This window comes from Dromiciops gliroides, chromosome 5 (genome assembly GCF_019393635.1).
Source record: "Dromiciops gliroides isolate mDroGli1 chromosome 5, mDroGli1.pri, whole genome shotgun sequence".
In the NCBI taxonomy this organism is placed as follows: Eukaryota; Metazoa; Chordata; class Mammalia; order Microbiotheria; family Microbiotheriidae; genus Dromiciops; species Dromiciops gliroides.
This window is the reverse complement of record NC_057865.1, coordinates 91,559,197-91,575,142: the sequence shown is the minus strand read 5'-3', so window position 1 is coordinate 91,575,142 and position 15,946 is coordinate 91,559,197. Positions and strand designations below refer to the sequence as shown.

General features: G+C 37.3%; 1 protein-coding gene across 1 annotated transcript in view; it reads left to right on the top strand.

Annotated features, from left to right (window-relative positions):
* LOC122729469 (polypeptide N-acetylgalactosaminyltransferase 11-like) overlaps positions 1-13,005 on the top strand; it is a 68,999-nt gene extending 55,994 nt beyond the window's left edge. The window contains exons 6-8 of the mRNA XM_043968362.1: positions 4,610-4,727; positions 7,726-7,878; positions 12,841-13,005. Coding sequence (XP_043824297.1) covers positions 4,610-4,727; positions 7,726-7,878; positions 12,841-13,005 — 436 coding nt within the window. The remainder of the gene's footprint in view (positions 1-4,609; positions 4,728-7,725; positions 7,879-12,840) is intronic.
* The last annotated feature ends 2,941 nt before the right edge of the window (positions 13,006-15,946 follow it).

Below are 15,946 nucleotides of genomic sequence, written 5' to 3'. Positions count from 1 at the left end.
CAAAGCCACCCTTCAAAAAATGTCTCAATCAACCGTGTTTTGTTAAGACACATTTGTCTTTTCTTTAGCATAATGCTTCTAAGATAGGGGCAACTTTCTTCTCTTTTAACAGAGAATTACTAATATAAAACCTGGTCTTGGTGCTTACATATAGCTTTATTTATGGTGCAGAGCAGCCTAATATCTTCAAAATGAGGCAACATTGACAAAGCCTTTGGAAAGATGATCTTTCTAAGTCTTGATACCATTTAATATGGATGAATGATTATTTTACTGATAAGATTAAGACTTCACTCTATGCATGGCCATTTCAAGTCATCTATAAAGTACAATATTCTTGTATTTTTGTCTTTTGCCTTTTACTACTTTCAGAGATCCTTAAACTGGGGCCCCTGAGCTTGTTTTTTAATATTTACTTAGTATATTGATAACTGTATTTCAATATACATTGTTTACTTTGTAAGCCTTGGTGTTTTATTTTATGCACTTAAAAATCATGATTCTGGGAAGAAGTCCATAGTTTTTATCACAAAAACAAATAAGAACCCTTGTACCTGAAGAAGTCCCTAATATATATCACAAGTAGGTGGCTCCTAAGATATGTTTGTTTCTGTTGTTCAGCTTGTGTTGTATATAAGTAACTGCATAGGCTGCAATGTGCCACTGTATTTTGTCATGCTTAGCTTCATCATTACAATCTAAATCATCACATCCATTTTCATTTAAATTTCAAGTTACCTGTGGTTTTGTTACAAGTAGCTCTTTGCTGTATAAAACAGGTAAATTTAGATATTGTACAGAAGTGGTATCAATGGGGGCAGCTAGGTGGCACAGTGGATAAAGCACTGGCCCTGGATTCAGGAGGACCTGAGTTCAAATCCGGCCTCAGACACTTGACACTAGCTGTGTGACCCTGGGCAAGTCACTTAACCTTCATTGCCCCGAAGAAGAAGAAGAACAAGAAGAAGAAGAAGAAGAAGAAGAAGAAGAACAAGAAGAACAAGAAGAAGAACAAGAACAAGAAGAGATATCAAACTAAAATAAAAATGGAGGCTACCACAATGTATATCAGGATACCTGTGGGACACATTGACTAAGAAAACCACACATTAACATTATCTGTGTTCTATTGTATTTTGTTAAATATTTCTGAATTACATTTTAATCTGGTTTGGGCAGAACTCAGGGAGTATTGTGGGCTGCAATGTGGCCAGTGGGCATGAGTTTGATCCCTCTGTTGTATAGTATTTTTAGGCTTGGAGATGATCCTTGATGATTTTTTTAAGCAAAAATGTCCTCTTGTTGAATGACATTCCCCCCCACACACCTCAATCATAAAAGCTACAAAAAGCCTGTGATGAGATCCATTTAGCCAGGTAGTCTAACATAAATGGAAGAGTACCAGTGAGAGGTGTAAGCCTTATCTTGAGCAACCATATTACAGCCATTATATGCTTTCCTAACTAGAGTACAGTTTTGCCCCTGAGATGTAGAAGTTAGTCTTCCCCATATAAAATAAAAACTATTCAAGTGATTAACAAACTAGACATGCTTCAGATAATGTATGCCGACATCTTTTTTCTTTGTCCAGACTAGTAATTTCAGTGGTGGAAGGAACTCTCAAACAGGACATTTTCTCTATCAACGCAAAGTATCATCTATTCTGCAACTTACACACATGCATATGTATATATAAACACATATACATATATGTGTGTACATGCATATATACATTCACATAGATACATATATGTGTTGTTAAGGGGCTAAAATTCTAGCTAGTCTGTCTAAAATATCTAATGAGTGGTCACCAATAAATTATAAGCTTTAGCAAGAGTTAGGCTTTTAAGCATTTATTAAGGAGAATAAGAATTTGGTAAAGAGAAAGGCCTACATTCATCTATCTATTAAAGGGAGGGCATGTTTCTAGTTCCCTTCTCTACCAGCATCCACAGGAAAAGAGCACAAGACAGAGCGCTAGTCTCTTCCTTGTAGCTCCCACTAGCCAACGTCACTTCCTGACACCAAAGAAAAGACTCCTGGTCTTGCCCTCAAAGACCTTCCCTTCATGGGCGGAACTCTTCTACAGTAAGTCTCCAGCAGGTGGCGTCATTCCAATCATTACAGTGTTGTGTATATATGCATATACATATATAGGTATCCCTTCCAAATCATAGGGATTAAGGGCACAGTGCCCCCCGCAATCTGGAAAACCCATGTAAAAATTTGGGGCCCTCCCTTTATACCAGAGAAGTCTGAATTTTTTCTTTTTCTTTTATGGGGTATTAACAGTACCCTATTGTACAATTTGGGTTAAGTATTTGATCATTTGCTAGCCTTCATGTGTTGTCTGCGTCTTCTGCAAAACTCACCCCAAATTCCCATTTAATTTCTTATGTCAATCCATGATATATCAAAACCACTATAGGGAAAGTGTGATGTGGAAGGGATAACTGTACATACACGTATGATTTTATACAGATATCTATCAATCTAGCCATTGTTCTCTCAGTCTGGACATGTCTAAGCAAGCCCTTCAGGATGCCCGCATGTTAGATATTCTGGTAATGACCCAAAGACCCTGTTCTCTGTGTGTGTATGTGTGTCTATGTGTGTCTGTGTGTCTGTGTGTCTGAAAGGCCTGCTCTATTGAATCACACAAAGTTAAAAAACACCTAAGAAAACAGGATTACAAGCAACATGGATGTTTACTCAATGATGGCCCACAGAGAATTTACTAAACTATTTACTAAATATTGAGAGTTTTCCTGAACGACTGAACACATGTGAAAATGCCCCCCACCCCACCCCCCATAGCTACTCAGAACATAAATTGGGACTTCACACATCATCAAAAAGAATTGAAACTAAAGTTTTGGTACATTAAATTAATAATATTCATTTATCCAAAAGTTCCATTATCCAGAAAATCAAATCTCATACCTCTTCTGAATCACTGAGACTCTGCTCATTGCATCTAGATAGCCTTCTTTAGAGGACATTTAGAATCCTTTATTCACGTGTCTGTGAAAACGATCTTTGTGCATTCATAATATACATAAATGATGTAATGCATGTGTACTCATACAGAAAGAAGTACACCCTTCATCATTTCAAGAATTTATGCTCATGGATTTGGAGACCTGAGTACAAACCCAGCTTCAGACACTCCATACAGTTATTCCTTCCACATCACGGTCCAATATGTTGTGGGTTGGCATATTTTTTGTGGGGGGAGTTTTGTATAGGTCGCAGATGACGGGAGAAGGCCAGCAGATGACACAGAAAAAGTTTAGAAACTCAGAAATGTATAAAACATAGGTATAGTATTATATAATTTCAACATTTTCTATCTTTTAATACTGTAATAATTCAGACTTCTTTTCTGGTATGGGGAGAGGGACAAAATTTTGTGGGGATTTTCCAGATCACAGGGCACCACACGCCCAGCCCCTGTGATATGGAAGGGATGACTGTAGTTGTATGACCTTGGGCAAGTCCCTTCACCTCTTTCTGCCTCAGTTTCTTCATCCATGTAATAGGGATGATAATAACAGTACTTGTGAAGGATAATATGGGGTATTTACAAAGTATTTTGCAAACCTTAAATTACTTTATAAATGTTAGCTATTATAATTATTACTATCCCTTCTTTTAAATGGCTTTTAAGCACTCTACAGATGTTATATAGTTATTATTAGATATTCATAGAAGCATAGAATTTAAGCACTAGAAGGAACCTTTGAAATCAACTAATGTAGTCCCCTTATTTTATACATGAGGAAAATGAAAAAGGAATTAGTATGCTCAATGTCACACATCTAGTCAGTGGCAGCTGGGAGCAGGCCTAGAACTTATGTTACTAAGGGGAAAATTAGAACCCTAAATTTAATGGATTTTCCTAGTAGTACATATATCCTATATAATTTTCAACACTACTTGAGGTACATTTTTTTCAATGGAAAAAATTCATAGTGAATAAATTTCATTCAGCAGTAAAATAATTAAAAACAATATAATTTGTCATTATGACTTCTATGTTGCTTGAAAGGTTTAGCCAGCCTACTGTTGTCTGTACTGAAGGAGGTCGGTTTTCTTGGTTTGTGGCACACACACACACACACACACACACACACACACACACACACACACACACACACACCATGCACGCACACTCATTTATTTCATGGATGGTGTAAAAAGGGGCTTGCCAGATTTCACAGCTGGTGAGGGACAGAGCCCTCGTTCCCCAATGCCTGTGGAGGTGGGAGATTAGCCAGTTGAATCATCACCTGAATGTTATCATGCTGTTTAAATTGACCTCATTTGTAAAATGAAACCACTTTTCAAAAACAATTAATATTTCTTTTTCTGATAGAATCTCATATAAGCTGATTGAAAGGAACTATTTATGTTTGAATGATGGTTATTTACATTTTGGTAGCTTTTCCCGGATAAATATCCTAAGCTTTTAACCAGAATCATAATTTATTATTATGGTAGTAATCTACCTTTTCTATCAATCCCCACAAAGTCATAGTTTTTAAGTAAAAAGTAGCCAAGATGATGATTATATATATGGAATCTGCTTAATATTTTCTCTTTTTAGGTCCCCTACAATGGCTGGAGGTATTTTTGCTATAAACAGACGCTATTTCTTTGAAATTGGACAGTATGACAATGGCATGAATATCTGGGGAGGAGAAAATTTGGAAATATCATTTAGGGTAATTGAGACTTTATGTTTGTTAAATTAATAATTTTCAATATTAGCAAATAGAATCTGATAGTCATCCAGGGTTCCAACCATTTTTCCATATTATTATCACCAAAATGTGTTTAGTGGATGCCCGGTGCTTGGAATTATACTAATATATGTAATTAATCATGTATAATAAAAATATTATCAATGCATATCAAAGACAACAGAAAAAAAGAGAAACATGTTAGGAACAATACTTATAGCTTTAAATTTCTCTGTACAAATGCACAGTGTGGATCACAAACAGTGTTAATTTTCTTTTTAACCTCCAAAGTTATTGAATAGAGGGAAAACTCTATGTTAGAGTCACAAAAAGAATATTCTTATCTTGGCATTGAGGTCATTAACAGTGATCCTAAACAAGGTCAGAGTTGGTTCTATAATTTGTTACTTAACAGTTTATCATTGGATTTATAACTGAAAGGGACAGCAGATAAGGAAGCCCCAAACAGATTAAGTGACTTGCCCAAGGTTGTGGAAACAAGTGACGGAGCCAGGATTCAAATCCAAGGTCTTGTATCTTTAAATCCAATGCTCTTTCCCTTGTTATCAAACTGCCTCCACTCAGACTTTTCTTTTCATAGAGAGATATTTTGGGTTTGTTTATCTATCATTTTATCTATCTATCTATCATCACCTATCACCTATCTAATTATCTATGTTTATCTCTCTATCATTAGACATGGTGTTTTCAATCAAGTGGAAGTAACTTCTTTTACTGATGCCATTTTTTTTACTTCATACTTATAACTGACCTTCCTAATTTAACAACAATAATACCACCAAAAATGTTAATAAGCTTTTTTATTTCTTTAAAGTGAATTTTGATCCTTTATGTGCATCTAATACCAGAATGTCACAAGATAATGGAGGCATGTAGTGTTCCACCTTTGACCTGAGAGAAGGAAGCAAGGCTGAGCTGGAACCAATACTGATTTGTGAAAGATGGTGGTTACATTTTCATTGGGATCATTTACACCTTGGAAAATCAGGGCTTCATCTATCATTTAGTTGATTGTCTAGACTTAAGAAGGTGATAGAGAAAATGTAATAATGTACATCAAACTTTGAAGTATGTCAAACATACATCCCCCTGGCCTCCCATCCCAGCCAGTTGTTAAACATTTACTAGCACACCCCTGGGAGGGAAGTATGTTTCATTATCTGTTGCTCTACAGGATCAAGGTCTGTCATTATAATTACTCAGATTTTCCTGTCCTTTTGGCATTCTTTTCATTTACATTATTGATGTATATATTGTTCTTATATCACTCTATGCCAATTCATACACATCTTCCCATGTTTCTTGCCTCTCTCTCTCTCTCTCTCTCTCTCTCTCTCTCTCTCTCTCTCTCTCTCTCTTTCTCTCTCTAGTCCTTTCTTTTCTTTTTGGTGAGGCAATTGGGGTTAAGTGACTTGCCCAGGGTCACACAGCTAGTAAGTGTCATGTGTCTGGGGTCATATTTGAACCCAGGTTCTCCTGACTCCAGGACTGGTGCCTCCTAGCTGCCCCCTAGTTGTCATTTCTTAATGACATCCTAAACACATAGATCAGTAATGCAATGGTTAACTATATTTATCTTAAAACTGACTCTAAAGACAAAATGAAGAGGAATTCAAGTCAATTATAGTGAAACAAATAAGTTTTGGAAACAGACACATGCTCTCCAGAGAAGGGAAAGGCAGGGTTAAAAACGGAGAAGGGAGTGAGGAATCACCAGCCTTGGGTCTGCCCCTCTGGGTGAGCTTAGCATAAATAGAATCTATCCAGATAAATTTCGTTGCCCTGGAGTCCAGTACTGGTGACCTTATTTCTGCAGTTCTGATCAGTTTAATGGCATTTGCTTCTGCTGTCCAGGTCTACCACTCTCAAGGTGCCTTTTTTCACTGCCCACTTCTCTCATGCTTACACTTCACAACTGCTGCAGGTTTGACTTTACCCTTAGGATGAGAGGAGCTAGTTTGTCAGCCAAAAATCTGGCCAAGTCATTCCAAGATCAGTGTGACTCCCAAGGAGATTAAGGAAGCCTGAAGAATCATAGATTGGGATTTCTGCCTGAAGCATGTCATTCCTTCCTCTCATCCTTACCTCCTTGGCAATCCAAGGGGCATGCTACACTGGGACAATAACTTTATCATTTAGGCAATGAGAATCCAGTAAAGATTTTTGAGTGGAGGAGTGGATCAGTGCCATGAATGAGGAAAATTACCAGCTTACCAAGGTTAAAGGATGAATAAGAAAGGAAACCTATTAGAACCATTTAGAAGGCTCTTTTCATTTTCAGATGAAAAGTGATAAGGACTTAAACCAGGATCCTTGTGGTAGGAGTGGAAAGAAAGGGACATATTTGGAAGCAGAAATGAAAAGGAGTAGACAACTGGAGCTCCAGGACTTTGCATAAAAATATATTACTGCCACGACCATCCCATATGTCCTGTACCCTAGGTCACTCTGTTTTCCACTCCTCCCTTCCAGAAAAAGCTCTTACCTGATTCGGATAGACTATGCAAGGCAACCCTGATTAATAATCTCTTTTGTGAAGAGCTGTCATATTTAGGAAAGATCAGATAATTTATTTAGCAGAAAGCAAAACTAAATGAAAGTTACAAGGGTGGGGGGCACATTTCAGTTTAATATAAGGAATTGCTTTTGAACAATTAGAAACAATTTGAAAATGGAATGGGCAATCTTATGAGCTCTGAATTCCTTCTGTCAGAGAAAATCTCTGCATTAGGTGGGAGATTAAAAAAGATGAAATCTAAGGTCCCTCCTAACTCTAATATTTTATTAAGATAATATATAAGAGCATTCAACCCTCAGAGTATTATTTAATAATATTTAAATTTAATTAGGTAAAATGGTCTGCCAAGTTTTATAAGGATCTGTATCACAGTCATTTCAGAAGAGTAATTGCATCTCACAATCAGAAGATGTTAGTCTATGTTCCTTTTCTTATGGTTAGATCTGGATGTGTGGGGGCAAGCTCTTCATCATCCCTTGCTCTAGAGTTGGACACATTTCCCGTAACGTGTTACCACAAAAAGCTCATGAAATCATGGACTCTTTGCAGTATAACTCTCTGCGGCTGGCACATGTTTGGTTGGATGAATATAAGGTAAGAATTAATTCCTAATTTGAAAAGAAGAGGAATAAACACAGTAACTGCTCTAGGTATATTTTCTGCTCCTTTCCTCTTCCAGTTTCAAATCCATTTATGTTCACTTTTGATTGGCATCTTCTTTATTTCTATCCTTCTCTTTGGGGAGGAGGTTTCATTATTTTTCCTACTTATTCATCTTCATTATTCACTTCCCTGTCAATTCTGATTCTTATTTTCACTTTACTCTGTAAGAAACTTTAAATTCCCCAGAAGTCAGTCAGGCAAAAGTCAATATGAGTCCCTTTTCTCTCTTACTCCCTTCATTTCTCCTTGTCATTCTTCCCTTGGATCTATTCCCCACAGTAAATGAACGTGTCCCTAGCCAACATGGCCTACCTCCATTCCATCAGTTATTGGGTCCCTAATTAGTTTTCACTTCCCATCTCCTCTCTGCCAGGGCCCAAGGGAGGACACACAGGGTTTGGGACTTGATGTTTCTAGTTTTCTATAGCCAGCAGAGGGCAGCAATGTCCCAGCAGTGATGGTGTTTTGGCTATGGCCAAAGGAGTAACGGGAAGCAAGACCACAAAAGCTGGTGCTAAGGAAACTTCACTCCATGGGGAATGAGGAGTATGGAAGAGACTTAGAGAATGTACCCTGCCATGTGATGGAAGGAAGGTAGTATGGGAACACAGTTAGGATACAGGCCTAGAGTACCAACCCTAGGGAAGAAGTCTAACAAGTCAATAAGGCTTGATGGAAGCCAACAGGATTATAATTCAGAGAGAGGAACTGGAGTCAAGAAAGGCAAAACCAGTAAAAGCAAGTCATCAGAGTATAAAACAGAAATGGCTATGGTTTACCAAAAGGACTCTGACTGAAGGAGGTGTTTTGACCAATGGGATTTGTATCTGCCACAGCCCTCTTATGCCTTAAAATGCCAGCTCCTCACCTGGTTAGGACCTGTTTTCCATTCAGCCACAGTCAAAAGTTTGACAGCATCAAAAGTGAACAAGATGCTCATCTCCATCGATACATTCCCTTAAGGCCCACAATCCCAGCCATTGCAGGATAGGATGCACACCCAGAAAACAGAGGTTTTTATTTCATTAGGACTATAACCAAGAGGCCTTTTATTTTTTCAGATAAATAAATAGAAATGTGGAAAGTAACTGGATATCAGTTGTATTTTAAGTTGATAAAAGGAAAGAATCAGTCAAACAACATTTTTTCAAGTGCTTATTATGTTCTGAAAATTGTAGAAAGGATACAAAGAAAGACAAACAAACATGGTAATTGCTCTCAAGGAGCTCACATTCTAATGGGGAAGACATGAGAAAAATTTTACATATAAAGTATATACAGTATATTTATGCACCTCCTGCAGAAGATGGGATCTGAGCTGAATCTTGAAAGAATCCAGGAGGCAGAGGCAAGGAAGGAAAGTATTCCAAACATGTAAGACAAACAGTAAAAAGGCATAGACTTAGGAGATAGAGTATCCTGTGCTGGTATCAGCAAATAGGCTGGTGGATCAGAGAATTTGTGGAGGGAGTAAAGTATCAAAAAGTTAGAAAAATAGGAAGGATCCAGATTGTAAAAGGCTTTCAATGCTAAACAGCATTTCATATTTTATTTTGGAAGTAATTGAGAGCTATTGAAGATTGTTGAGTAGGGAAGATGACATGATCAGACTTTAGAAAAAAAAAACACGACACATTAGCATCTGAGTGGAGAATATATGGGAATAGGAAGAACTTGAGTTAAGAAGACTAACCAAAAGACTATTTCAAGGCTTTAGGCAAGAAGTGATAAGAGTCTGCCCCAGGGTGGTGATAAGTGGACATGCCTAAGAGAAGATGATGTGATGGTAGAGATGACAAGACTTGACAATAGATTGGATTAAGTAGAATAAGCAAAAGGAGTCAAGTATGACACTGAAGTTGGAAACCTAGCTGATTAGGAGAATGGGTGCCCTCAACAGCAGTAGGGATTTGGGAAAGTGGGAAGTTTTGGGAGAAAGTGAGTTTTGGTTTAGACATGTTGAATTTGAGATACCTACAGAACATCAAATTTGAAATATTAAAAAAGCAGTCAATAATGCAAGGCTAGAGCTCAGGAAGGAGAGTAGAGGTAGATATATAGGTCTGAGAATGATCTGCATATAGGTGATGACTAATTCTATGGGAACTGATAATATCATCCAGTTTGATGGTTTAGGGAGAAGAGGACCCAGGATAAGACCCTTGAGAAACACCCACAGCTAGTGGATATAACTTGACTAAAGATTCAGCAAAGAAGACTGAAAAAGAATGGTCACATAGACAAGAGGAGAGAGCAGTGTCTTGAAAACCTAGAGAAGAAAGAGTAGCCAGGAAGAGAGGGGGATTGACAATGTCAAAGGTAGCAGATGGGTCAGGAAGGATAAGAATTGAGAAAGGCCATCAGATTTGAAAATTAAGAGAACTTTGGTAACTATGGAGGGAGTGGTTTCAGTTGAATTATTAGTTTGGGAGCCAGACTGTAGAGGATTTAGAAATGAGTGAGAGAAGTGGGAATATAGATAGCTTTCCCCAAAATTTTAACCTAGGAGGAAAAGAGAAATATGATTGATGAATGTTTTTAAGAATGAGGAAGACATGGACATGCTGATAGGCAACAATAGGAGAAGAAAAGAGAAGAAGCTGCTCTAAGCAAATGGCCTCAATTTTTTTTAGTGAAATATAAGGCAAGGACCTCAGCTGAGAGATTGGGGGAGGGAGACTGTGATAACCTTGAGGAGGGATGAAAATGTTTAGAATAACTGTGGCACATAGGATGGCAAATCGATTTAAGAAGTCAAAAGATTCCTTTGCTATAGTGAGGGTCCAGTTAAGGTTATCAAACACATTTATAGTAGTTCTGTGATTTTCTCTAGCTCCCTTCAGTAGTCTGTAAATAAGAAGCAAAGGAGGCAAGTCAATCTTTTAGGTAATCTACATTTGAGTTTGAAAAGGCATGATCAGCGATAGGAGAAGGGAGCAATGGATTTAAGTGTAAAAGTTAGGGTAACCTTTAACCCAGCAATACCACTATTAGGACTTTTCCCCAAAGAGATCATAAAAAAAGGGAAAAGGACCCACATGTACAAAAATATTTATAGCTGCTCTCTTTGTGGTAGCAAGGAATTGGAAATTGAGGGGATGCCCATCTATTGGGGAATGGCTGAACAAGTTGTGGTATATGAATGTAACAGAATACTATTGTGCTGTAAGAAATGATGAGCAGGCAGATTTCACAGAAACCTGGAAGGACTTGCATGAACTGATAATTGGTGAGATGAGCAAAACCAGGAGAACATTGTACATAGTATCGACAACATTGTGTGTTGATCAACTGTGATAGACTTGATTCTTCTCAGCAATACAATGGTCCAAGATAGTTCCAGGGGACTCATGATGGAAAATACTCTCTAAATCCAGAAAAAAAAAAAAAGAACTATTGAATCTGGATGCAGATCGAACGAACCATACTATTTCTATTGTTTTTGTTGTTGTTGTTTTTCTTTTTTTTGAGGTTTTTCCTTTTTGCTCTGATTCTTCTCACATTAAATGACTAATGCAGAAATATGTTTAATGTGATGTACATATATAACCTATATCAGATTACCTGCTGTCTTGGGGAGGGGGGGAAGGAGAAAAATTTGAAACTACATATCTTATAAAAACAAATGTTGAAAACTATCTCTAAATGTAACTGGAAAATAATAAAATATTTCTATGGAAAAAGTACTATATAAAAGTTATGATGAACAGGATGCTATCAGAAAAACCTGGAAAGACCCACATAAACTGAGACAGAGAGAAATGTACTGTATACAAAATAACAGCAATAGTGTAAGATGATCTGCTGGGAAGCACGCAGTTATTTTCAGCAAGGCAATGACACATTTTTTTTTGACTGCTCTGATTATTCTCTCATAACATGTCTAATGCAGAAATATGCTTATTGTGATTGTACATATATAACCTATATCAGATTACTTGCTGTCTTGGGGAGGGGGGAGGGAGGGGAGGGAGGGAGAAAAATTTGAAACTAGAAATATTATAAAAACAAATGTTGAAAACTCTCTCTAAATGTAACTGGAAAAAATAAAATATTTATATGACAAAGAAAAAACAAGTTAGGGTAGAGGTGTATTCATCAAGAAGTCAAATAGGAAAGGGAGGAGAGTATATATAGTCAGTATAGAGGTGATAGCCTGGAAAAGAACCAAGAAGTGGAGGAATTGGAAATCATAGTGACAGCAAAGAACAGGGTTAGGCTTGGAAGGGATGGGATGATAAAAGATCATGGTCAGATAAAGGAATTTCAAAGAACGTGAATATGAGCCATTAGTATTTCGAGTTTAAAAGTCAATATTAATGTTTTCACTTTCAAAATGAGGTTATATGTCACAGAATCAGAATATCTTGGTGGTGGAAGGTACCTCAGAGGTCATCTAGTCTAATTAGTACCTGAACAAGAGGTTGCTCAACAACATCCCCAACCAACCTCTGTTCAAAGAGATCTAGTAATGAAAAACTTATAACTTCCTGAAGCAGCATATTCTGCTTTAGAAAACTCTAACCCTTTCTACCCCTCAGGTTAAAACCTGCCTCTCTAAACCTGTTGTTCCTAGACCAGCCCTCTAGGATCAAGCAGAACAAATATAATGCTTCTTACAACATAAGAGCCTTTCAGATTCTTGGAGATAGTTTTCATGTCTCCCCTCACTTTTCTCTTCTCCATGCTAAAAGTCCCCCGTTCATTCAACTGAATCTTGTATGACATGGTCTCTTGTCCCCTCAACATCCTGATTAATCTCCTATAACCCCCCTCCAGCTTTTCCATGTCATCAGAATTATATTCTAACCTTAATTCATTTCTAATCCTAATTCTAACACTAACCCTAATTTTAACCCTCTGGATTTTTCCCTCCCCACCTTTCCAATATAGGAGCAATTTTTTTTACAGAGACCTGACCTGAGGAGTAAAGGATATGGAAACATCAGTGAGCGTGTTGAATTGAGAAAAATACTAGGTTGCAAATCATTTCAGTGGTATTTGGATAACATCTATCCAGAATTGGAGATATTTCCACTCCCTTCTAAAGAAAATTAACCTATCCGAATAAAGAAGAAATCAAAATTACCTCAAATTCTACAACTTAGAAGACTGAGAAAATAATCCTATCAGGGAGCTTTCTGTGTGTTTTGAAAGATGTGAAATGCACTTTTAAAAAATGCAATAAATGGTGTTTAAAAAAAAAAAGGTTAACTTCATTTATTTAATGATTGCCCATAATGTCTGGTATTGCTCTGCCCCTGAAATGATTCTGACTTCATTGTTCCAAGGTTAAGGAGTTGGAAATTTCATATTCAGGCAGATCTGTGATACAATTCACACTTAGATATTATCATGGATTGAGATAGAGAAAATGCTATACAATTAGTTCCCATGCTTTTCTACTCTGTAATGGTCAGGAACTGACTTCTCATTCCCCAATTTGACCAGGTGATCTAAGGTAAGTTCCTAAACACAGAAGTATATGGGGAACAAATTTTGCCTGTCAAGCTTTTTTCTTACTATTTAGACCCTGTTCCTACTGCCTGGATTCCTTTGACCAATTTCTTAACATCATTTTGCATGGATTTGTGTTTTTGTTTCCAAATTCTATCACCTACTCACCTGACTTTCTGATCACTGATGTCTGGTCAGTTTTCCTGTTTGGCTTTGTCCTATTCCCTAACGCAGGTTAGAGATAGCAAGATGGCCCAATGGATGGAAGGCTAGGCCTTAAATCAGGAATGTGGCCTCAGATACTTACTAGTTCTGTGACCCTGGGCAAATCACTTACTCTGTCCACTTTAGTTACCTGAACTATAAAATGAGGATAATAACAATAGCCCCTGCCTCTCCGGGTTGTTGTAAGGTTTAAATGAGACAATATTTTTAAAGCATGGCTTAGTACCTACCATATAGTAGATACTTAATAGATTCCCAATATACATACTGGTAAACTATTAGTTTTAGATTTTGCTGATTTGACCCCTGAGTATCCATCCTAACACCCTACCCAATGACCCATGGCTTATTCCATCTTCACTACTTAAATGAGTCCAAGCTTAGATTAACCATCTAGTTGCTGAATTCTGGCCTGACCCTTCAGAACAGCCTGTAGCTTGCCTGATGCAAACTATTTTGTTTTTACAGTTTTCCTGATTGTGACATACGTTCAGATGTTTGAATTTTTCACAGCAAGAGCAGGTGGAGTCATGGGGGAAAGGAGTAGCTGCTATATGCCTGCTAGTGGAAGCAATGAGGACTTTGAAAGGTCTTTTTCTTCACTAAAATAATAAAGAAAATAAGAGAAAGGGAAGAAAAGCATATAGTAAAGAAAGGGGAAAAAGAAAAAAGATAGGAATAAAGGATAGACTTATTAAATACTTGGATCAACATAAATAATTGGAGAAAATACTGGGTTTTTTTTGCAGGGCAATGAGGGTTAAGTGACTTGCCCAGGGTCATACAGCTAGTAAGTGTCAAGTGTCTGAGGCTGGATTTGAACTCAGGTCCTCCTGAATCCAGGGCCAATGCTCTATCTACTCTGCCACCTAGCTGCCCCAATATTGGTTTTTTTTTTTTTTATTAAGGGAAAGCATGACTGTTAAGTTTTCAGGGGGGAATAATATATGTAGATAAAGAGTTACTAGTATATAGAATTTTTTATACTTTTGAAAAGCCTCTGATACTGTCCTACACCAAAGGCTGTTTTAAAAATTGAGTCTCCAGTGAGATTAAAAGAATGTTTTATCATGGATATGGAATTGGCATGTAGGCAGAAAACAAAGGGTAAGAATAAACAGACAGTTATTTGGAGAGAGAAGTAAAAAAGTAAAATTTCGCAAGGATCAGTGCTAGGATTAGGAAGCAGTATGCTGTAATGCAGTATTTATTAAATTGTGTTCTGTGGGGTCTTGGGATTCCACAAAGCAGTCAAAGAGGAATTTGAAAAGGAAAAAAGTCATAGTGACAGATAAGAATCATATCTGCTTTCTTTCCAATATATATTAGTTGTCCAAGGTGTATTATTTGTTTATGTAATGCAATTTTAAAAAAGGATCTTGTGGGTTTGAAATTAATTATTTAATAGATTGAACATTTGTTGATTGCTCATTTACCTTAGTATGTGCATGTAAAATAATTTATGTTCTTAAGGTTTTTTAGCCATAAATCATTTTTTGTATACACAAATTCCATAAAGAACTTGGTAAGTTCCTCCAAATTAAATCAACATATACTTTAGGTGACACAGCTGGACCTGGAATCAGAAAGACCTGGGTTTAAATATAGCCTTATACATTTACTAGTTGTGTGACCCTGGGCAAGTCATTTAATATCTGTTTACCTTGGTTTCTTCAAATGTAAAATGAGAATAATAAAGCTCTTACCTTCCAGGGTTGTTGTAAGTATAAAATGAGTTACTGTTTGTAAAGCACTTAACACTGTGCCTGCCACATCATAGGCACAATATAAATGGCCCTTGTTATTACTATTATTCCTACTTTAATAGTGATTGAATTACAAAGATGGACATAAAGGAGGATAGCAAAAAGATGCTGGGAAACATGGCTCAAGATCAAGAAACAAAAGGTTTCATATGCTCATAGATGGCACTCATATACTTACTGCACTTGGAGTCAGAGCTTGAGCTTGAATTCTGGCTCTTCCTCTACCTACCTTTGTGACCTTGGATAAAGTCATTTGCCCTCTCTGTTCTCTTATCTGATTGATTTTGGGGGGGGCTGGGCAATGAGGGTTAAGTGACTTTCCCAGGGTCACACAACTAGTAAGTGTCAAGTGTCTGAGGCCAGATTTGAACTCAGGTCCTCCTGAATCCAGGGCTGGTTCTTTATCCACTGTGCCACCTAGCTGCCCGTTCCTTTATCTGTAAAAAGAAGTTGAACTAGGACTAGTACCTTTTTCCCTACTGCCCTTCCCCCAAATTACTTTGCATTAAATTTATATGTAGGGGGCAGCTAGGTGGCACAGTGGATAAAGA